The sequence below is a fragment of the Zingiber officinale genome, chromosome 4B, assembly GCF_018446385.1.
Source record: "Zingiber officinale cultivar Zhangliang chromosome 4B, Zo_v1.1, whole genome shotgun sequence".
In the NCBI taxonomy this organism is placed as follows: Eukaryota; Viridiplantae; Streptophyta; class Magnoliopsida; order Zingiberales; family Zingiberaceae; genus Zingiber; species Zingiber officinale.
The window spans coordinates 108818919-108844013 of NC_055993.1; the positions used below are offsets into that span (position 1 = coordinate 108818919).

General features: G+C 36.5%; 2 protein-coding genes across 2 annotated transcripts; one reads left to right on the forward strand and one right to left on the reverse strand.

The window, feature by feature from the left end:
- Nucleotides 1-15389: 15389 nt before the first annotated feature.
- Nucleotides 15390-16322, forward strand: LOC121977823 (transcription repressor OFP8-like). Its single transcript, XM_042530246.1, has one exon. It carries the CDS (start codon nucleotides 15482-15484, stop codon nucleotides 16193-16195), a length of 714 nt encoding a protein of 237 aa, XP_042386180.1. The 5' UTR covers nucleotides 15390-15481; the 3' UTR covers nucleotides 16196-16322.
- Nucleotides 16323-20509: 4187 nt separating this feature from the next.
- LOC121977824 (transcription repressor OFP13-like) lies at nucleotides 20510-21571 on the reverse strand. The gene has a single exon (XM_042530247.1). It carries the CDS (start codon nucleotides 21400-21402, stop codon nucleotides 20680-20682), a length of 723 nt encoding a protein of 240 aa, XP_042386181.1. The 5' UTR covers nucleotides 21403-21571; the 3' UTR covers nucleotides 20510-20679.
- Nucleotides 21572-25095: the final 3524 nt, after the last annotated feature.

The window sequence follows — 25095 nt, forward strand, 5'->3', positions numbered from 1 at the left end:
GTTAAGGACAATTTATAGCTGATTAAATTATTATAAAGTAATCTCAGGTTCAGGGGAGGAAAAATAAGTCAACAAAATTTTAAAAACATTCCACTAAAAAAATCTATTTTTAAAATTATTACATATCTTGAAAAATTATTTTAAAAACTATCTCAATTTTTCCAAACTACTTTAAAATAATTTTTAAATGTTGCAACATTTAGTATTTTAACTTTTGTCTTGGAGAACTTTAACCTTAAATCTTTTAATGTTTTTTGGGAGAACTCAGCATTTTCAAATTTTTTTTTGGAAAACTTTAAAGTTTCTCAAGTTAGTAGATTTTAAAAGTATTTTCAACCTTATTTCTCTTGTGAAAATACTAATATCAGTGTTTTAAAATTTATTTTGCAAAATGTCTTTTAAATTTTTGTTCTGCTTTACAAGATGTCTTGAAACACTTTAAAAAAAATTTTGAAAAGGTTCTTTTCAAAATTTATTTTTGCAATTTTTAAATAATTTATTTTCTTTATCATTTTAAAGCTAAGTGATTTCAAAATTATCTTTGAACATATTTTAACATATATTGTCAAATATTTTTTTAAAAAAATTATGGTTATACGACTTTTTCCTCCCACAAAGTAGCCCTGAGACATATTATAAAAAATATTTTCTTACTTTTTCTAGCAAACTATTTTCTGTCTGTTCATATTTTTTTGAAGAATGCCAAAAGGGGAGGGTTAAGGGGTTAAGTTGAAACAAATCGAAATTCGATTAACTTAAACCATGTCATGTGTCCATTTATGCTTGTATTTTTTTCCCTAACTTAACCCAAGTTGTCATTACATCAAAAAGGGAGAGATTGTTGGTGTGATTTTGCACTAACGATGTAACTCAGGTTTTGATGAATGACAAGTTAAGTTAAGCTTTGTTGTGATCTAACCACTTGATTAAGTGTGCAAGAAATCTAGCTAGGTCAATGGGCCGACCAGATAGCTGGTACAAAATCCAGCTAGGTCGACGGGCCGACCAGATAGCTGTATGAAGTCCAGCTAGGTCGATGGGCCGACCAGATAGCTGGTACAAAATCTAACTAGGTCAACGGGTCAACTAGATAGATGGTACGAAGTCCATATAGGTCGACGGACTAGCTGGATATCTGGTAAGAAGTCTAACTAGGTCAACTGACCGACCGGATAACTGGCATGAAGTCCAGACAGATCGACGGCTGACCGGATGTCTGGCAAACTGGTAAGTTAAGATAAGTCACTGGAGGAGAGTGACCAAGTGAGAACACGTCTCAGTTGAAGGGACAGTAGGCGTCAATCTAGTTTAGGTCCATTTGGGATCCCTAAGCTGAGACTTTGACTAGTTCCTGGTCCTGGAAGGACAGAAACTAATTAGTACTCGGTATTATTATTAAATTGTCCTAATACTTGTTTTGCAGGATATTTTGAACTAACATTATTTTACAGGGTAAAAAGAAGAAAAATTATCTTCGAATGAACAGTATTCGAAGGCGCCTTCAAGCAGTGAAGGCGCCTTCGCACTGTTCATAGAAGGTGCCTTCCATGGCTATTGAAGGCGCCTTCCACAAGATAAAATTTTATCGTCGCAGCGGATAAGTGTCAGGACATTCGGGATCAAACTTGCCTCATTTGAGGCACCTTCCATGGCTATGGAAGGCGTCTTCCATGCCTTTTATAAGGCTGTCTCGAGAAGGCATTGAAGAACAACACCTATACGAGCTACTGCGCATCCGATTGAACTTCCGACTGCTCCAAGCTTCTGCTACAACTATGTTGTAAATCTGCTGCACCCAACGACTACTCTGAGGACTTCCAATCCTGACGACTGCTCTAAAGACTTCCAATCGTGGCCGGTAGACTGACATCAACATGAGTGCTCCCACTTTGAACCTCAAAGTGTCGGTAAATTTTTTTAGTGTAATTAAATACTGCAAAAGGACAAGTGCATGGTGTTACACTTGTTCTAACTTTCCTTGTACTCTGATTCCCTCTTCTGGAGGTACCGGAAGAGGTTTATAGTGACTTACCCATCGATAGGTCCGCAGGACCTGGCTCTTGGAGTAGGTGTCGCCGAAAGCTCCAAACCAAATAAACCGCTTGTGTTCCTCTCGTGCCTTCTTTTCGTGTTTTTCTTTTCCGTTGTGTTCGCACTCTATTTTTAAAACCATGAAAAGAGAAAAATTTGAAAATCACGTGATTCATCCCCCCCCCCCCCTCTCACGTGCGTAATCGATCCAACACTTTCTTTGCCTCTTTATTTTATTAGTTGTTAAATTGCTTTAGTTTAATTGTGATTTCGTATCTTGTTTGAAAGATCGAGAAAGGTTCATCATTAATTTACAGGTAATTCACCCCCCCCCCCCTCTTTTCGACCGCATGGGTCCTAACAGATATGAAATTCCTAACCACTCTCAAAGGGATTGTTGGTTTCAAAATAACGAGAGAGAAAAAAAAAAGATACTACAAATTTCTTGAAAGAAGAAGAACTTGAGATTTTATTCTATTCTCAACATGGTTTTGCGTCAAAGCATCAATTGTATTTGGATAGTGGTGGTAGCAACAATATGATGGGAAACAAAGATATATTTGTGGAGCTCAATTCAAATATTAGTTCAAGCATTATTCCTAATGATGGAACTTACAGAAATGCAAAAGGAAATGCACGATTTCCATCCAAACAAAGGGAGGTAACAAAAATCTCATTACTAATGTTCTTTATATGTTCCTAGTCTTTCATACAATCTCGTAAGTATTGGACAACTTATTTAAAAAGTTTTTCAGTCTATTTTGATGATGGAAAGTGCAAAATTTTGATAAAAGGAAAAACACTATTGTGGCAAATGTTGAAATGAAGAACAAAACTTTTTCCTATCTGTTGGATCATGAAAGTCGATAGAGGGGGGGTGAATATCGATTTAAAATTATTTGTAGCAAGTTAGAGTAAGCAGCGAAAAAATAAAAGCGAAACAATGCTAACACAAATAAATTTACTTGGTTCGGAGCCTTCGTCGACTCCTACTCCAAGGCCCGCACTCATTGAGTGCTTTCGTTGGGCAATTCACTAGTAATTCGCAAAAGGTTACAAATGCAAGTACATGAACTTTAAAAGGAAATATTGACAACAAAATAAATGAAAGAAAACTCTTGGCTGCATGTTGTCAGAGGAGCTTCGCAACGTCGCAGGAGCACAGCGCAGTAGAGCAAATGTCGTTGTTATATTTTGCTCCAGGGCGAGACCTCCTTATATAGGATGCTCCAAGCGCCCAGATCCCTTCTGGGCACTCAGATTGTGACTTAGGCTCGGCCAATCAGCGCGCTCCTCGTGACGACAAGATAGATTTTTGCCTTCCGGGCGCTCGGACTGATTCCGGGTGCCCGGATCCCTTCCGCACTCCCGGACCACCTTCTCCAGAAAGTCCTTCTCCTGAAAGAAAATGTTAGTCCGAGGCAAATGCAAATTATACTATCCTGCAAAACAAAGTGTTAGCACAGTTATAGTAAAAGAATAGTAATTAGATTTCATCTCACCAAGACCGGAATCTAGTCAAGATCTCAACTTAGATTTCCGAAATAGTTCTAAGTTGGATTGACACCTAAATTCCCTAACCGGGAACACGTCCTCACCAAGTCACTCCCCTCTAGTGACTTACCTTAACTTACCTGCCAGGCATCCGGTCAGCCCGTCGACCCGTCTGGACTTCGTGCCAGCTATCAAATCAGCCCGTCGACCTAGCTGGACTTTGTGTCAGACATCCGATCAGCCCGTCGACCAATCTGAACTTCATGTCAGCTATCAGGTCAACTCGTCGACCTAGCAACACTGAATTAGCATAATAGATAAAATAGTACAGTAAACCTAGGGTTACCTCCCTAAGGTTGCCTAGCTTCACTCACTAGGACTTCCATTGCCCGGCTTCACTCACCAGGACTTCCTCCACCTAGCTTCACTCATTAGGGCTCGACTTCACTCACCGGGACTTCCACCACCTAGCTTCACTCACTAGGGCCCGACTTCACTCACTAGGACTTCCACCACCTAGCTTCACTCACTAGGGCCCGACTTCACTCACCGGGACTTCCACCACCTAGCTTCACTCACTAGGACCCGACTTCACTCACCGAGACTTCCACCACCTAGCTTCACTCACTAGGATCTGACTTCACTCACCGGGACTTTCACCACCTAGCTTCACTTACTATAGCCCAGCTTCACTCACCGAGACTTCCACTTTGCCTAACCTTTGGTTAGAACTTACCTTTGCTAGTCATCTAGTCCTAACTAGACTTCTCTCTCCCAAACATCAAATCATGTTTGGGTCAACCCTTAGTCATATTGTCAAACATCAAAACCCTAGAGGCCGATTACACCAACACTATCATGTTGCCACTAAACAACGATTTTGCATTTAAAGTTGAAGATGCAGATTTATCTCATCTATAACATTTGCGATATGATCATCTTAACTAGAGGGGTCTTCATTTGCTAAAGGAGAAAGATATGATGATTAGTCTTCCCAATATTCAAATAGCAAGTAATGTTTGTGAATGATGTGTCTACGAAAAGATGCATAAGCTTCAATTTCCAACACTTTCTTTGAAAACCACATGATTCATCCCCCCCCCCCCTCCCCTCTCACATGTGTAATTGATCCAACACTTTCTTTGCCTCTTTATTTTATTAGTTGTTAAATTGCTTTTGTTTAATTGTGATTTCATATCTTGTTTGAAAGATCAAGAAAGATTCATCGTTAATGTACAGGTAATTCAACCCCCCCCCCCCTCCTATCGTCCGCACAGGTCCTAACAGATAGGGATGACAATGGGTCGGATTTTATATTCTCCATACCTATTCCTATTTATTATATTCATCTCCATACCCACCTCCATACCCATCGGGTATTTAACTTTCATCTCCATCCCCATATCCATCGAATGATCGGATATCTATACCCTACCCATCATCCTATTAATATCTACAATTCTCATTAAAAAAATGAAATCTACTCGGAAGAAGACATACTACTTGTGATTGTGATTTAGCTGCTATTGGGAATAAGTGTAAATCAATTTATTAGTCATCAAATCAGGTGCATACTTCTTCAGGATCACCCATAGAATCAGCAACTTTTGGATTGACCTTCGCACAAACAAAGAGTTAGGAAATGTTATTCCCGGGTAGCTTCTGGAGTATGCAAACTGATCGTCGAGGCTAGTGTTCGACACTATCTCCGTAAACGATATTGCTCCGCTACGGTGCTTAACTGATTGTTGCAATTCGTTCCCAAGATACAACGACGATGAACGTCTCGGAATCGTAGCACTCCGACTTCCGAGACCAGCGAACCTTCTAGTAGACTTCTTGGACTCTTGAATGCACAAGATGAGATGAATGCTTGAGGAAGAGAAGAGAGGATTGAGTGAATTGAGTGTATATTCCATCATCTGGAGGGTTCTATTTATACTGAAAGAAGAGGTTGAGTGTCCTTTGGGTGAGTGGATGTGTTCCTTGAGCTGGATCGATCTAGATCATCCATTCTGAAGGGTTGTAACCCTTCACCAAGCCCACTTCAATCTCATCCATCAGATCTGAGGAGTTGTGACCCTCAGATCCCGCCTATTGTCATCGGCCATCGGATCTGGATCCATTGATTCGATGCTTCAGATCAAGTCTCATCCCAAGCCGTCAGATAGTTACTCTTTGCGATCCAACGCTCTAGATTGCATCACAAGCGATCCATCATACCTATTTGATCAACGTTGATCAACGGTAGCCATCCATTCCCTAAGTTAACTGTCCAGTCATCTCCCTTTGCCCACGAGGATGCCGCATAGGTGCTGCCACGTCAGGTACGAGCCTGACACGTCACTCGAGTGCCACGTAGGCACTGCAATGTCACCTGGAGCATAAATTTAAGCTCCTCAATGCTCCTCGCGACGATGCGTAAGTGCAAAGTGCAAAGTGCAAAGTGCAAAGTGAAAAGTACCTACAAAGCGCCTACAAAACGCCCATTGCGCACGTGGCGGGCTCACAGGTGCGAGCACCTGCTCGCCCTGGGCTAAGGGAGCACTTGTCCTTTTATTTTTGTGTTAACTCCATTAACACATCTTCATTAATAAGTAGAGAATACACATCGAGAATTTCCGATGTTGGACTATTCTCCCATGCACTTTATTAATGAATAATAAATGTTATTTTGGGCCGACTTTAAACATTAATTTCTCATTCACCCTTAATCGGTTTTGAGCAAATTAATAGTCTAAATCTATCTACGTGAATCATAGATTTCAATTTTGAAGTCAATTACGACTTTCAACAATTGATGGCTTCCTTTCTCAAAATCGTTTTGGTCCATTTAAGGCCCCAATATCCAACAGGAAATAGAGTTAGCAACCTAAGAAGGAAATTTCAAAGGAAACTTTAATAGATCTAAATAAATATAACCTACTTTTCCTATCATATGTTTTAACCAAAAGCAAGCTATTCATAAAAAAAATGGTGAAGAAAAAAGAAACATGCCTTACTAAGATCTTTTTTCCAAAATGATACAATTTCTGATACTTTTCTTGGAAGATATGACCTTACCATCAGTGCAGCTTCTGGAATGTGATATTGTGATTATCATAAAATATGGATCCTTAATACAAAAGAAGGCAAACTTTCATAGGACAAAAAAAATACGAGATAGAATAGAAAGAAAATTGTCTCATAACTAGCCAACACGAAATTACTTGTCTACCAATAACGGAAGACAATCTTCCATTTTACTTAGCATGAATAGACAAAGAAATGCAATGTTATTATTTCCTTGCTCTTTTTCAAGAGACGCTAGTTTTATTATCCCTTCAGCATCACCAGGGGATGAGTAAAGAAGCAACAATCCACTCAAATTCATATCTTGTGAAAGGCATTCCTCAGCCATCTCTTACTGCATAACAAGAAACAAAATATGAGTTGATGGCTATACTATATCAATTGTCAAAAAGTACTAAGACAAAATGGCATAGGACTTCTCCAGGTCAGCAACCATTTTTTAGGCTTGATACATTAAATTTAGAACAAAATAGATGATATATTTATCAGATATCAAAGTTAAGCAATTAAGTGCATTACGATAGACATTTACTATCTTTAGGCATCATTTTGTCTAATTCATTAATACAGTCTACGCCGACATCTACTAAAACCATGGCACCCCCTTCCAAATAAAGTCACTATGAGAACAAAAAGTTTCAAGTTGTAGTTAATAGAAAAGATTTTAAAAGTTTCACTATGAGGAATCCACCAAACTTGCAGCTTTGTGATCAACAAAAATATATTAGAATTCACATTATATCCCAAAAGTAGGGCTGTAAATGAACCAAGGGTTTGTGAACAAGCTTGGTGTTCGGCTTGGTAAGAGCTTGTTTATGTTCGTTCAATATACATAAGATTAATTAAATAAACAAGCTTGAACAGCTCGTTAAGCTAAACAAACAAGCTTGAACACATATGTGTTCAGCTCGTTAACGTTCGTGAATAATGTTCGTGAACAACGTTCGTGAACAATGTTCACAAACCATATTTATTAATAAAACTCTTTCAATATGCTAAATAAATAATAAAATAAATAAATTTAAATTATCAATCTTAATAACTAATCAAACAATCAAACAAGCTTGAATTGAGAGCTTGATAATATCTAAACGAACGAAGCTCAAACCAAGCTCAAGCCAAACTCGAACCAAGCCCGAGCCAAGCTCAAGCCAAGCTTGAATTGAGAGCTTGATAACATCTAAACGAACCAAGCTCAAGCCAAGCTTCAAACAAGCTCAAGCTCATAAAAAATAAACCAAGCCAATCTTGAACACTCATTTCAAAAGCTTGGTTCATTTTAAGCTCGGCTCGGCTCGGTTATCTTATCAAACAAGCTTGAACACCCCAAAGCTCGGCTCGGCTCGGCTCGTTTACATCCCTACCCAAAAGTATATTAGAACTCACATCATATCCCAAAAAAATATAATTCAACAAAAATATATTAAACATCTATATGTTACTCCTGATTTAATGATATTTAAACGTCATTTAAAAAGTAAAATAGATCAGTTTCAACTCTGAACTAATCATAACTTTCTTCATCACTTGATATTGTAGTACCCTGTAAAAATATAAAATAATGAAACATATAAATAATTGACCCAATAGTATTAAATTTATTGAACTTAAGTTATATTAAAAATTTACCCCATCAACACCAATAGTATCCTCATCATATTTGACTGAAGAGTAATATGCTTTTGTTTCTTGTGAACTTGTAGCTACAAAATTCAATGAAAAAGATAAATCATTATCGGAGATTATAAAAGAAGAATATTTTCATACAAAAAATAATAAAAACTAATTTGCAATTTATATTACCTTGTTTCTCATTTGATAACCAACTTTGAGCACACATCAATGTTTCTCTGGTTTTCGGATGAAGCCTACTTCGATGAGAACTCACCAATCTACCACTTGTACTAAATGCAGATTCTGAAGTCACAATCGATATTGAAATGGCAAGTATATCTCGTGCTTGCCTAATCAAAGTGGGATATTTGGTTCCATTGGTCTTCCACCACTCCAATATGTCAAAATCCACATTTCTCGGCAACACTTTATCTTCTAAATAATGATCTAGCTCAGTCTTCAGATCAGGATTAATGTCACACTCAAGTGCTACTTCTTTATCAAAACTATCCAAAAAATTATCTGTACTTGTATGCAATCTAGTCTCCATTGATCTTTTTTCAACACTAGCATGACCATTATTATTTGTGTATTCCTCAAGCAAATCATAACACATTTTTTGAATCCTTCTAAGAGGTTCTTTAAAGCAGTATCTCCCTCCCTGTGTTCTTTTGAAACAATACTCCACCAACTTTAACTTATATCTTAGATCTAAAATAGTAGCTATTCCCATAATTCCATGAATATTAGACCAATATTTCTCAAATTTGGAAAGCATTCGTTCAACCATAGAAGAACTAACCTTATTAGGAGATGTGACCCACTTTAACAATGAAGCTTTAATTTCACAAACCTTAGGAAAAAAGATATTTGTTGTGGGATACTTTCTTCCAGAAAATATTTCAATCACTGAATAAAAGACTTTCAACATTTGAGATACCTCTTCTGCTAACAACCACTCCTCTGTTGGAAAACATTTATAAGATGAATCACGAAATCTCAGATGAGCAAACACATCTTTAAAAGATATAGCAGTTATGAGCATCAAATATGTTGAGTTCCAACGGGTTTTACAAACAAGCACCAATTTTTAACATTCATATTGTGTACTACTATTCGTGCCAAATCATCAAACTTTTGCTCTCTTTTAGGAGATGCTTTCCAATATGCAACACTTTCATAAATTTTCTCAACACTAGGTGCAATGACATCCAAACGTCTTGGACAACTAAATTCAAAATATGAGTAGCACAACGCATATGAAATAAAGACCCTCCTAGCATAAGTGTAGAATGATCAAGTTTATGCAGCACATTGTTTATAAGAGAATCATTAATAGTGGAGCAATTATCAACGGTAATGGTGGATATATTCCTATCAATATTCCAATCCATCATAGACTTAACTATCACATTAGTAAGGACTTCTGAAGTATGTGGAGAGCGAACATAAGCAAACCTATATAATGCAAACAAAATAGTGTATATATTTAAGTATCTATTCAATTAAAAACATTAAAAAAATATGAAAAATAGTGCATATTTGAGTGACAAACAGAAAATATACCTCAAAATGTGTCTTTGCAAAGTCCAATTATCATCTATGAAATAAGCTGTCAAAGCCAAAAATCCCTTCCTCTAATTAGATCTAGCCACATGTCAGTGGATAAGCAATCCTACCTTTATTACATTCCAATAAGCTCAATACTTATGTTTTCATAGTCATACATTTTCAATATATCACTCTTAATGGTATTGCGACATGGAACCTTGAACAAAGGTTGAAGACTTGCTAAAAGTTTACGAAATCCATGATACTCCACTATTGTTAGTGGATACTCATGTAAAATTATCATTTCAGCAAGCATGCACCTTGAGGCTTCTTGGTCAAATTGAAAGCCTTTCATAGCAAAATCTCCCTTGTTTTTCTATTTAATTAGTATTTTCAGCCTTATATCACTAACAGTTCATCTTGGACAAATTTTGAAATGCTCACGCAAATGTGTTGTCCCATGTTTACTATTGCCAGAAAGGGGGTTCTCACAGTAATTGCAAATTGCCTTATCCATTCCATTAATTTTCTTTCTTCAAAAATGACTCCAAACATCGGATGTTAACTTTCTCGTTCCTATTGCACTAGGAGAAGCATCAGTACTAGGAGAAGCATCAGCAACAACAGATATCATATTTGGTTGATCTTGTGGAACCTCATTATTTACTTCAGAAATTTGTGGAATCTCATGATTTACGTTAGATAGTGGCACTTCATTTTCTATTGTAGGATCTACTGGGTTCATTTTATAGACCTAAATATGATGTTGTAATGTATGTTAAAAATGAAAAGAAAAGACAACATAAAGAAAACAATAATGACTTTCTCGTTCAAACTACATATAAATGGAATAATCATTAACCTTTCTCATCTTTGGCCTCTTATTTTCAAATAAAATCAAAAAGTCAAAATTATTAAAAAAAGAACCTTGAAAGCCCTAAACCCTAAATAGTATTCGACGAACTAAGAGTATAAGTAGGGCTGTAAATGAACCAAGCGTTCGTGAACAAGCTTGGTGTTCGGCTTGGTAAGAGCTTGTTTATGTTCGTTCAATATACATTAGATTAATTAAACAAACAAACTTGAACAGCTCGTTAAGCTAAACAAACAAGCTTGAACACATATGTGTTCAGCTCGTTAACGTTCGTGAACAACGTTCGTGAACAATGTTTGTGAACAACGTTTGTGAACAATATTCACGAACAATATTTATTAATAAAATTCTTTTCAATATGATAAATAAATAATAAAATAAAATAAATAAATTTAAATTATCAATCTTAATAACCAATCAAACAATTAAAAGTTTCAAACAATCAAACAAGCTTGAATTGAGAGCTTGATAACATCTAAACGAACCAAGCTCAAACCAAGCTCAAATCAAGCTCGAACCAAGCTCAAGCCAAGCTTGAATTGAGAGCTTGATAACATCTAAACGAACCAAGCTCAAACCAAGCTCGAACCAAGCTCAAGCCAAGCTTGAATTGAGAGCTTGATAACATATAAACGAACCAAGCTCAAGCCAAGCTTCAAACAAGCTCAAGCTCATAAAAAATAAAGCAAGCCAAGCTTGAACACTCATTTCAAAAGCTTGGTTCATTTTAAGCTCGGCTCGACTCGGCTCGGTTATCTTATCAAACAAGCTTGAACACCCCAAAGCTCAGCTCGGCTCGGCTTGTTTACAGCCCTAAGTATAAGATGGTTGCTCCTTTTCATCCAAAACAGAGGTGGAGTTGGAAGCAAGGACAAACTTTTGAGTCGCTTGAACTGTTTAATCCCTGCCTCCACAACGTCTTCCTCATCTAGCTTATTCGCTCTCACCCCGTCGAGGCTTCGACCGACTTCGAGAGAAAAGGAAATGTTGCTTTGAAATTCCAGCACAGCCGCACAGGTATGGCCTTTTAGGGTTTATAACTTTATATATAATATAATATAAATATATAGAAGTGTCAACTCTTAAGCATGCTTCGAAATTTTAACAGAGATTATAATATTATATATATATATATATATATATATGGGTATCGGATAAGGTATGGGTAGGAATTTATAACATCCGCCTCCATACCCATACCCGAATACCCGATTATTTAATCAGACATAAAAATTACCTCCATACCCTCCTCCATTCGGAGTGGATATCGGATTCTCCGTCGGATTCAGAAAAAATTGTCATTCCTTCTAATAGATATGAAATTCCTAACCACTCTCAAAGGGGTTGTTGGTTTCAAAATAATGAGAGAAAAAAAAGATACTGCAAATTTCTTGAAAGAAGAAGAACTTGAGATTTTATTCTATTCTCAACATTGTTTTGCGTCAAAGCATCAATGGTATTTGGATAGTGGTGGTAGCAGCCATATGACGGGAAACAAAGATATATTTGTGGAGCTCAGTTCAAATATTAGTTCAAGCATTATTCCTGATGATGGAACTTACAGAAATGCAAAAGGAAATGCACGATTGTCATCCAAACAAAGGGAGGTAACAAAAATCTCATTACTATTTTTCTTTATATGTTCCGAGTCTTTCATACAATCTCGTAAGTATTGGACAACTTATTTAAAAAGTTTTTCAGTTTATTTTGATGATGGAAAGTGCAAAATTTTGATAAAAGGGAAAACACTATTGTGGCAAATGTTGAAATGAAGAACAAAGCTTTTTCCTATCATGTTGCCACTAAACAACGATTTTGCATTTAAAGTTGAAGATGCAAATTTATCTCATCTATAACATTTGCGATATGGTCATCTTAACTACAGGGGTCTTCATTTGCTAAAGGAGAAAGATATAATGATTAGTCTTCCCAATATTCAAATAGCAAGTAATGTTTGTGAATGATGTGTCTATGGAAAGATGCATAAGCTTCCATTTCCAAAGTTGTCATGGCGAGCAAAAGCACCATTAGAACTTGTTCATTTTGACACTTGTAAACCAATGCAAACTCCTACTCTAGGAAACAAGAAATATTTTATTATCTTTGTGAACGATATCACCAGACTGATGTGTATCTATTTCCTTGGCAAAAACTTGGAAGCATTCTCTATATTTCTATAATTTAAAGCACTTGTAAAGAAACAAAGTGATTTTATTGTGAAGACTTTAAGAATTGATTGATATGGAGAATATGTCTACAATCCATTTATGGAGTATTGTAAAGACAATGACATCAAAAGATAATTGAAAGTTAGTCGATGTCCTTAATAAAATGGCATGACTGAGAGAAAAAATTACACGATTGTGGAAATGGCAAGGAACATACTAAAAGGCAAGAGAATTCTGAATCTTTATTGAACAGAAGTTGTACATACATCTATATATATTCTCAATCGATCGTCAACTAAAGTTGTCAGAAATAAAACCCCATATAAAGCTTAATATAAGAAAAAAAATCAAAAGTTTATCATTTCAAAATATTTGTTAGCATTGCATATGTGTTTATACCATCACAATATCATGAAAATTTGATAAAAAGGTCAAAAACTTATTTTCATTGGTTACAGTAATGAATCAAAAGGATTTCATTTATTAGATCCACTATTAACAAACTCATTATATCTAACGGTGCAGTAGTTAAGGCATAGGGTGTTGCCACATAAGATCTTGGGGGCAAAACTCGGTGCGCCCGAGCATACCTTCCCCCATGCCTTGGCCACCTGCACGAATGACTAGTAGCCACTCGAAATTTACCTCCTCCGTGTTGGCCTAGAGACGAGTGCACTGGGGGCGAGCGAATCACCTTCTTTGCCACATTATATCTCAAGATGTTATTTTTGATGAATCGTTGCAGTTTGATAATCTAGTGTCATCTCAACCTAGTCCATCTCAAGTCCACAATACTGATCTCGTTCTTACACCAAAATTTTCTAGAATTAATTAAGACAGTGACTCGGAAAGTCCCTCAAGAAAAACCAAATTACCAAGTGAAATATATGATTCTGTTGAGATTTGTTTTTCCTCTTGTAAACCTCAATGTTTTGATGAATCATCAAAAGAAGAATTCTGGATAAAAGTAATACATGATGAACTATCCATAATTCAAAAAACAAAACATGGGAGCTTCTTGACTTTCCAAAAAGAAAAAAAATATTGGTCTAAAATGGATCTTTAAAATTTAATACAATGAAGATGGGTCAATTCAAAAACATAAAGTTTGACTCGTCGTAAAAGGATATTCTCAACAACAGGAATTGACTTTACATAAACATTTGCTCCAGTTGTAAGGATAGAAACGATTTGTATGACTCTAGCCTTAGCAGTTGAATTGAAGGTAAATGTTTTCCAACTTGTAAAATAAACATTCTTGAATGGCAAAATTCAAGAGGAAGTATATGTTGAATAACCTAAGGGTTTTGAGATCAAAAATAAAGAAGCCAAGGTCGTTCGACTTAGGAAGGCATTATATGAGTTACAATAAGCACCCCGAGTATGGAATAGCAAAATCAACAATTACTTCTTTGAAATGTCTTCGATCGAAAGTACAAGTGAATCATCTCTCTATATGAAGAGAATTGAAAATGACATGCCTTTATGTCAATGATTTCATCTGCTTTGGGAACAAAGCTATGGTAGAAGCATTCAAAAATAAAATGATGAAAGTTTTTGCCCTGACAGACTTTGGGACTTGTGAAATATTTTCTTGAACTTCAAGTCAAGATCCTAGAAGCATTTTTCTATCTCAAGAATGGTATATCGAGAATCTTCTTAAAAAATTTATCATGAATCAATGCAAGCCGATCTCTACTCCTATGGCGTTAAATAAAAATTTTCAATTAATGATGATAGTGAAAAGGTTGATGTCACTCTCTACAGGAAATTAATTGGACCCCAGCAGAGAGTTGCACCATCTCTATAAACTCTCGCACCCTCGCCCATGTACATGCCACCTGGGCTTCCCCACTTTACTTCTCTCCCAATGGTAGTGGACAGTCTTGGGGGCTACTAATGTGGTGGTTCCATATTTTTTTAAAATACCTTAGAGGTATCAAAAGGCAGGCGTTGAGTTACGTTCAAAAAAGAAAATAATTACAAGTTTATTGGGTACATAAATAGTGATTGAACTGGAGCAATTGATGATTGAAAAAGTATCTCTGGATATATTTTTTTTGCCTAGGATCAAATATGATATCTTGGAGCTCAAAGAAGTAAAAAATTTATGACATTATCTTCAGCAAAAGCATAATACATAGTGTTGGGATTCAATCAAAGTCTCACATTGAAAAGATTTTGGAAAAATCATGAAGTTAAAAGGATGTAGGATATCTCCATTGATATAAGGTCTTTTGGAGAGAATCCAAAAGTAAAGTTATGAGGACTTAGGTCATGGATAATAACAATGAATATGTGAAGAAGAATTGCATGGTCAAACTTTGAAAAATATAATAAATATTGAGAGATTATAAAACAGCCCCGTTTCAATCAAAAATCACTTTTTGCCCTTAAATTTCTACGCTTCGGCACCCAATAGAGAGGGCATCGAGTGGTTCGCAGGCCATCTTTCTCTGCTTCCGGGACAACGAAGGAAATCTAGCTTCATGCTCAGCTTAGCTTGGCACGCCTTTGACCTTTCCATGTAGCTCGTGCATTTTCATTATCTTTGTCAATTGTCCCCTTCCTCTGACTGTAGAGTTTCAGAGAAGCTTTCCGTTTCCTCCTAAAAGTCCCACCTTTCCATCCCTTGACTTTGCGGGCCTAAAAATCTCACCTTTTTTGGGTTTTCTCCATGTCTTCCGTGCGGAGAAGGCTCGTGATCCGTCATCCGGTGGTTGTAGACGTCGGCTGCAGCTGCCGGGGGCCAAAGCTTCCATCTTTCTTCTACTCGTCGCCGAAGCCTGAGTCCGCCAGGAGCCCTCGCCTCCTTTCCCCTTCCACCTCCACTTCGCTTTCTGAAACCCTAACACCCAGTACCATCGCCACTACGACTTCTACTGCTGCGACGACCACCACCGCGACTGTCAATTCCTCATCTCCCTCTCGCGACGGCGACTTCGCTTCCTCCCCCTCCCCACCGTTCCGCGCGCGGGAGACAGAGAAGGGCAAGAAGAAGGGGAAGCGCGCGGCGTTGAGGAAGTCGGTGGTGGAGGGAAGTACCGCGGTGGCGAAGGATTCTACCGATCCGTACATGGACTTCCGCGACTCGATGCTGCAGATGATCGTGGAGATGGAGATCTATGCGTGGGACGACCTCCGCGACCTCCTCCACCGCTTCCTCGCCCTCAACGCTGTTTGCCACCACCACCTCATCTTCCGTGCCTTCGTGGAGATCTGGACGGACGTCTTCACAGCCATCTCGCCCCCGCCGCCGCCCGCCTCCGCCGTCGGTGACGCTCTCCGCGTGCGACCCGAGGAAGCGCAAAAACGAACCCCAAAAGTTGAAATCCTCACCCACCTCGTGCCACGTGTAATCGCCCCGGGTCGGTACCAGCACCGATGGTGATAGGATCTCGATCGGACCGTTAAGAAATCTGTTGTTTACAAACAATTTGGCATTTCTCTTTCTTTTGAAGCAAATAGTGTGCTTCAAAATGTATGTATTTTTTTCTTCAAATACACACACTATATACATGTGATATGCTTGTGTTGAAGTCTTCTCTTTAAGTAAACATGGGCACCCTCAATAAACATAATTTTATAGTTTTAATGGTGACACTACTCAATCATATTACTTCTTTAGTATCAATGGTGGATCCAGGAATTCAAACATGGAGAAACGATTTATACGTAAAACAAAGGACAGTATCTTTTATCTCCATCAATGAAACCCCATAATACTAGGGGTCCCCCGATTGAATCCACCCTTGTTTAGTATGTTGCTTCTATAGGTATCTTATAGTATGCGTCGATGGGTGAATGTTCAACGGTAAGTTAGAGATTCGTCATCCAACTCACTATTGTTCATTCAAAATGAACACATATGCTGTAAGACCTCTTATCATGTCTCTAATACATGACTAAATCCTAAGTAACTTTCAAGAGTTGCATTAGATCTGCCCATAACAAGTCATATGTTGGCTCGCTACACTTGCATCTATGCTATGTCAAGATTAGTACAAATCATAGTATAGAAAATCTTATGATCATCGTACTAGCATAGACATGTAGAATTTTTATTTTATTTTATTTTGTTTTGTTTTATTTTGGAGGTAAAACAATTGAAATAGTTTGAATAGCTAGGTTAGTGATAATTAAATAGACCTTGAGATATATGCTTATCAAGTCATGTTATTTCCTTTTTATGAACATCTTATAAGTAAGGTTTATGGAAAGCAATTATTTGTCTAATCATCATAATTGTCATCTTTATAAATTAAAATAAATACAAAAATAGATAAGAAACTTTGGTTTTTTTCTCATCTTTTTTTGTCTACAACAAGAGTTCTTACAAGTCTATTTATATACCAATGGAAATCTTACTAGCAAGTGCTATACCCCACCATGATTAAAGTCCTCAATCTTAAATTAATGAATTAAAACCATTAGGTACTTCCACATGGCATTAGGTACGTAGTCGTCTATACTCATTCAAGGCAAAGCAAATAATAAATAATAATAAATTGCTTTCAAAATATCAATTTAAACTTCTAACTTTTGATCAAAAGCCCTTATCTTTCTTAAATTAAAGTACTGAAGACGTGATAGGTGTATTCATTTGAAAGGGAAAGAAGGCCTATAATTAAATGAGACAACCATGTTGGTCAAATTGAAATGATGCACATACTTCAACACTCAAATTAATGCTGTTCAGTCAACATCAATTGCTAATCGATGCCTTATCTGTCTCCTTCTTCTACATCTCATGAAATAGGGCATTTCAGCCCCGGACATGGTGTAGTAGTATATTCGCTCTTAGTCTCTTAGATGTCTAGAACATCTATATAAATTATCTTAAATTATTTTTTTTAATTTTATATTTTAAATAAAAGAAAATATCTATGTCAATTATCCTATCCATTACCTACATATACATGAATGAATAACAATTCTCTAAATTCATGAAATAAATTTAATTCACTAAATATTAAAATAATATTCCTCTCCTCTCTCTAATAATAATTTTTCTCTCCTCTATCTAATAATAAATAAATATGAAAAAAAAAAGAGAAAAAAATAATAAAACAATAAATATATGGTATATTATAAAAAGATAGATCCGTCATCATAGCGAAAATATATGGTATATTATAGAAAAGCTAATGTATTGCGTAGTGAAAAGTATGATTGTAAATAAGTCGAGCTGAGCTTTGGGGTATTCAAGCTTATTTAATAAGGTAATCAAACCGAGTTTAAAATGAACCAAGTTTTTGAAATGAGTATTCAAACTTGGTTTGGTTTATTTTTTATGAGCTTGAGCTTGTTTGAAGCTTGACTTGAGCTTGGTTCGTTTAGATGTTATCAAACTCTCAATTCAAGCTTAGCTTGAGATTGGTTCGAGCTTGGTTTGAACTTGGTTCATTTAGATGCTATCAAACTCTCAATTCAAGCTTGTTTGATTATTTAAAATTTTTATTTGTTTGATTGGTTATTGAGTTTGATAATTTAAATTTATTTATTTATTTTATTTTATTATTTATTTAGTATATTGAAAAGAGTTTTATTAATGAATATGATTCGTGAACATTGTTCATGAACGTTATTCACGAATATTGTTCACGAACGTTAACGAGCTGAACACATATGTGTTCAAGGTTGTTTGTTTAGGTTAATGAGTTGTTCAAGTTTATTGTTTAATTAATCTTATATATATTGAACGAACATAAACAAGCTCTTATCAAGCTGAATATCAAACTTGTTCATGAACGCTTGGTTCATTTATAGCTCTAGTGAAAAATGGATATCTAATTTTAATGAAATAGTTTTTTATTCTAAATGTTAGATTTTGGACAAAAATTTTGATGTGGATGTTTTTACTATTTAAATCATAGTTATGACACATTGTAAAATATTTTCCTTCGATGAGATAAAAAATATGGAAAGTTGGCTACTAGACAAGACGTTACTTGCGCTTTCGAATTTACCAAATGGGTGAACCAGGAAAAGTACATTTTTCTCTACTCTCTAGGGTTAGTTAGGTCTGGAAGTATCTATGTAGGTTTTGTTGGGTATCTATATACCTGAATTATTATAAAAAAAATATGAAACTAGTATTTCATTGCAAACTACAAAACAGTTCTGGTAAGGAAGAGCTAACTCAAGACGGACAGCTATAAGCATTAATGGTGAGGGTGGCGGTGAAAGTGATGGGATAATAATAATAATAATAATAATAAAATGTTTGGAGTAAGTTTGATGTTCAACTCGATAGAATTATTTATATTTATTAAATATATATATATAATTAATTAAATAAATTTGAATAATTAATTAAATTAAATTAATAAATTTGAACATGTATATATTTAGTTTGTGAATCCTATTAATCGATAAAATTCTCATCAATATAATAAATAAATAATACTAAACAACTTTCAAAATGAAAAAAATAAATTATATTATCAAATTTAATAATCAATTAAATAATATTAAAATTATAAAATTTTCAAACAATTAATTAAGTTTAATTTGAGAGCTCAATAATATTTAAATGAACAAAGTTCAATCTTGTAAAAAAAACAAATTTAACCACCATTTTAATAACTTGATTCATTTAAACTTAATTTATTTACCTTATCAAATAAGTTCCAATACTATAAAATTTGATTCAACTTTGTTTTGGTATTGAGATAATGAACTTCATTTTCATAAATTTGTGTTTAGAAAAATAAATCATTGGTTGGTGAGGGTATCTGCATCTCACAGCTGGCCTTCTTGACATGCATCATTTATTAGATGTTGAATCTATGAGCGGTTGCAAGATTTAGAAGCTTCTCGCGCTGAAACTACAGACAAGAATCGAATTTTATATCTGCCCGATCTCCAAGTAATTATATGGATTAATGAGCAAAACATGGATCCATGTGCAAGAGGGAGGATTAGCTCTCACTTAATTGTGTCTTAATTGCGAAGGCAGACTTTCATTAGTAACAAGTGCGGCAACAATGGACTGAACTGAAGCTACTTGATTTGCATGGCTGATGCAAGGGAAATAGAGCCGAAACTGGTAGTTCTTGGTGCCTTGTTTTATGCTTTCAGAAATGAAGTTTGGTGTGCAAATAGATTAAGGTTCTTCACTGAAGGTCTCAGGTTCTTTGGTTTTCATTTATGATTATAATAATAAGAAGAAGAACAGAGCATTCAGAAACCTCCATCGCATATAAGAACACTGTATGGATGTAGTAAACATTTTGTTTAAAAAAAGAACAAGAAAAGAAAAGAAGGAAAATTGTATTTCATACAAGTGTTGAATCTCTATGTTTTGTTGTTATGTCAAAATCAAAGTTCTGGATATCTTTATTAACAATCATCTTCCACATTTATGATAAATTATTGAAAAAATTAATAACCATCAAATCGAGTTCACATCCAAACCAAATAAAATTATGTGGCTCCGCATTGCGTCGGTAGAAGACAGAAAAAAAATTATATCAATTGATCATTTTTTAAAATGTGGAAAAAGATATTCTAACAGGGAATTTGAGAAAGAAAGCTGACCTTCAATTTGCTGAAGCTTTTTGAAAAGGAAAAACTTTTATTTATGAATCAGAAAGAGAGCAAGAGGAAATGATGAATAGCATTTCAGTATGATTCTGTTTCATAAATGCTTAATAAATTCTGCTGTCCTGCAAAACCTAACATCAAGAGCACACAAGGAATCTGCAACCACAACAATTTCATAAGAGAAATCGCAAGACAAGGACATCTACAATCGGCAACGGTCGCCGTGATCTGGTGGAACCAGTGATGCGTCTTCTCCGATCAAAAATATGAACTACTAAGTTAATAGCCGAAATGAGAAAGATCTAGCAAATTTACACTGTGATGGGTTTACAAGGTTAAGGATGATGAAGAACTTGGCTCGTTGGTGTCTTCCTCTGTTATTTCTTCGATCTTGAAGGAACTGGAAAATGAGGAGGAGGAGGAGGAGGAGGAGGAGGAAATGGAAGAGGAAGACGCATTAATGGCTGCGAGCAAGTCCACGAAGGCTCCTACTATGAATCCATGCGTCTTCTTCACGTTCACCCTCAGGTACCAAACCAGCAGCTCCTCCAGCCGCTCCCAGTCTCCGCCGAGTCCGTGCGCCGCCACCATCTCCTCCATCGACTGCCGGAAATCTCTGTACGGGTCCTCGGAATCCACCGACAACGCCACGCTGTCGCCGAATGGCGCCTCCTCCTCCTCCTCCTCGGGCGCCTCCGCCTCCGCCTCCGCCTTGGCCTCCTCCATGATCGAGCTCGTGTCGCCGCCAGGGTCGAAGAAGAGCCGATCGGAGCGCAGCCGCCGCACCGTCGTCTCCGACGACTCCGCGGAGAAGCTCCGCTCGCGGTCGGTCGTGAAGCAGGAGTCGTTGGAGTCGAGGCGGAGCGAGTTCACCGTCTTGCAGACGCGATCGCCGGCGCCGTCGTCACGGAACGAGGCGGTCTTGGGGAGTTTGCAGGAATGCCAAGCCCAGGAAGAAGACGAGGGAGAAGGCGGAGAGAGGTGAGCAGAAGGCCTCGGTGAGTCCCTGAACCCGAAGAAGAGCGCCCCCAAGCCGAGCTTCTTCCCCATTAAGCTCTCGAGGTGCGCGTCGACCTCCCATTAACAGAGGCGAGGAACTTTAAAAACTCACCATCAACATGCCACTGTCGAATATTAAATAACACATTCAATAGCTTCCTCCTTAATCTCCATTAACGACTGGTTTAATCTCTGTTTACCACTCCACATGACCATTATCCTTCCACTAATCACACACCACAAGATTGACTGACAAATTGTTTAGGGTTGGTGGCTGCATGAACAGTTGTCCATTAATGGAGGAATTGGGTGAGGCATAAGAGAAAAAATTACACTTCTCTTCGAATTTACTCTCTCTCTCACTACTACAGGTTACGACATTCTTCTGTTCTTAATGCCCCCACGGGCGGGATCAACCGGTTATGACATGGTATTCTTGCAACATGGGTCGGGAGGTCGGAGGTCGAAGGTCTGCGGCAGCAATTGCGATAACATCAATATCTGTCCGTGCTAAACACCTTCGACCGCCATGTCATCGCCGGGCCCGTATTCACCGTGATTTACTCCCTCTCATACTCGTGGGGCAGGGATGAGGGGGCCGCTGGGCGGCGGGACCCGCCTTTTGCAACATTCTTCTGTTCTTAATGTTCTTGCTAGATTGACCTTTAACTGACTGAATGACGAATCTATGGGAACAGTAATCCTGCTGTTTGGATTGTGCAGGATTCGTTGCCATCTCGAGCTCCATTTCTCCTGAAATATTTGTGGAAAAAACTAATGCTTCAGAGTGTTCAGAACTTCAGATAGATAGAAACTCGGCAAACATGGTCATAATGGACTGAGCTTGGCAGTTCTTGACTCTGACATCCGAACTTTTTGGCGAGATCCTTGCTTTGGCTACATGCCTTGCAGAGAAAGTGAAGGGTGGTTTCTCCATATTTATGTGAAGGTGATCACTAGATTCTGAGATGTAATCAATGGAGGGGCCAAATGACTGATCTCTTATCAGGGCTGTGGATCATGATCGTCGATGCCGATAATGACACTGTCATCCCAGGTTACCATCCTCTATCATAATGGTGATGTAATTTTTTCTTTAAATAAAGGATAAAATTAGGGATGACAATGAGACGGATTCAAATCCTACCCTATAATAAACCCACCCCTTATAAGGCTGGTTATATATATATATAAAATCAAATACCTAACTTTTATAATATACCAATCATGTATCATATTTATGAAACACCCCTCTTTCTGTCGAGGTCCATCAATTTCAGACAAAACCGACTAATGAAATTAAAGATTTCAAATCACTTCAAATCAAAATCAATATATTCTTGAAAACTCCCTTAATGTATTTATGTCATCAGATCAAAATTTAATAATATAAATTGAGAGCGGTAAATTTTTTAACTTTCAAAGGTTTGATAAAATTGATCACGGATTCTTTAAAAGGCTTAGGAGAATGATACCTACTAACCAACACTTATAAGGTTTTAGAGAATGATACTCACTAACTAATATCATCAATAAATTTTTAGAACTCTCACATTTAAAAAATATTAAACTTTTTAATTTTTTGAATGATATAGGTCCATCATCTGTTTTATATGAAATTAACAGATGGACCTAAAAAACTCTGAATCACTTCAAACAAAAATCAATGCACTCCTGAAAACCTTCTTAATATATCTATGCACCCCTCATATATGAATTTGATAATATAAATTGAGAGTGGTGAATTTTTATTTGGTAGAGTAAAAATTTAGAGATGTGTTTTTAATTTAATTCATTATATATTCTCAATTTACATCGATGGACTTATAGAGAAAAAGGAGGGTATTTAGAAATATGATATATGATTTAAGTATTATAAAAATTAGATATATGATTTAGATAATACTAAAACTTACTTATGTGGTTCACGGTTCAGTAAAATATTCTTCAGGTACTATTCTCTTGAATTGCAAAATTTTACTCTAGAATAATATGCACCCTTAGCATATTCCACCACCACTATACTCCATAGAGCCATCTAATCTATGTCCTTGAGTCTATGGTGCTACTCAATCCTAAAGGAACATCCACCCATATGCCTCCATCAAGATATAATCAATCGATATATAGTCATTTTTTTACTCGATGTCCTAAGATAAACTGTGTCACTAGAGTGCACTACACCTGCTAATTTATCTTATCTATCATGGAGATATGATCTCAAACAATATAGACCTTAAAACAACCTTCCTTGCACATGGATCTATTTATCGCGAGTCGAACTACCTTCTAGTGGTACCCCTCTAATTTCTTCTAGCGAATCACATAGATGATCATGCTTGCTCCCTATGGCTAGATGACAAGTTCTTCACCTAATTCTGTCTTCTCCTCAATTTTAATCATCTATGTGTGCAAATGATTGAAGCCTATACAGTGTCCTTTGCTCAGAGGGGACAAAGACAATGAAATACTTATAATCATGATAGGACAACCAAGCTTTGATTCTTTAGGTCATTGGGTGAGGGTGCATATACTATCACGTGGACTGATGTGTGCTTGACTGTTCATGTTATAACTATATAGATGATGCAAAAATAATAATAAAACAAATAAGAATCATGTTAAAAATAAGATTTAATATAGTTCGGAGACCTTACTTACAGGTAAAACTCTTATAATCTCAACTAGAAAGTTGAGAAACCTTTATTGTTAGTACAATAACAAAAGAGAATGCAATTTCTTGTGGTTCAAAGCTCTCATAGATAATAGATTGAAGCTACTAATTGCAACCCAGGACTTGTTGCCTTACTACAAGAAAATCTAAATTTAGCGACCGATTTTTTTTTCCATCTCTAAATTAGCTTATTGAAATAATCTCTGATCACTAATTAATGAAATTTAAATTCCATCAAAAATTAGTGATGAATTTAATTTTCATCGCTAATTAGCGATCAAAGATTATTTCGGCCGCTAATTTAACGACGGAAACAAAAAAAAACGTTGTTAATTAGTGACGACACTTAGTTTCATTACTAATTAGTGACATAAATTAATGGTCGTTGCTAATTAACAACGAATACTTAAATTTCGTCGCTAAACTTCAATTAAATTAGGGTTCTCAATTTTTTTCTTCACCTCCACTTCGGCGTTCTCCTCTTCGGCATGCACGCGCTCTCCCCTCTGACTACCACTCCCATCTCATCTCCGGCTGCTCGCAACCCTTGGCTGCGAGCTTGGCCGACCATGGGGCTAATCAAGGCCAAGCTGACCGCGGCCCCTTGGCCGTGAGCTTGGCTGCTCATGGCCAAGCTGTTTGGATGTATATTAAAAGTCTAGCTTTTTGTATAAACATTTATTTTGAAATGAGAATCACATTGGTCAAATGTCTGCATTTAGTTAAATGCAGTTGTCCATTTAATTTATATTATAGATAACATGGTGTGTGGTGTCACACAGAAGATAATGTTATCAGTTCCTTATAAATTATAAATAGTAGCTCACAACCAAGATGGATTGGGACAAACCATTGGAATAGTTGTAATATGATTTGGTATTAGTTTATCTTGACTATAAAATTACACTAGTACACTATGTGTGTATTGAGTATGATCATTTGATGTTGTTTCTTTTTATATTGACTGCATAAAAAAATAAAACCTCTGTTATTATGGATGTGCGTACTCTTAATCCCAATATAATAACAAACACATATACTTAGTATTTATTTTTTTAATTTATCAAAGG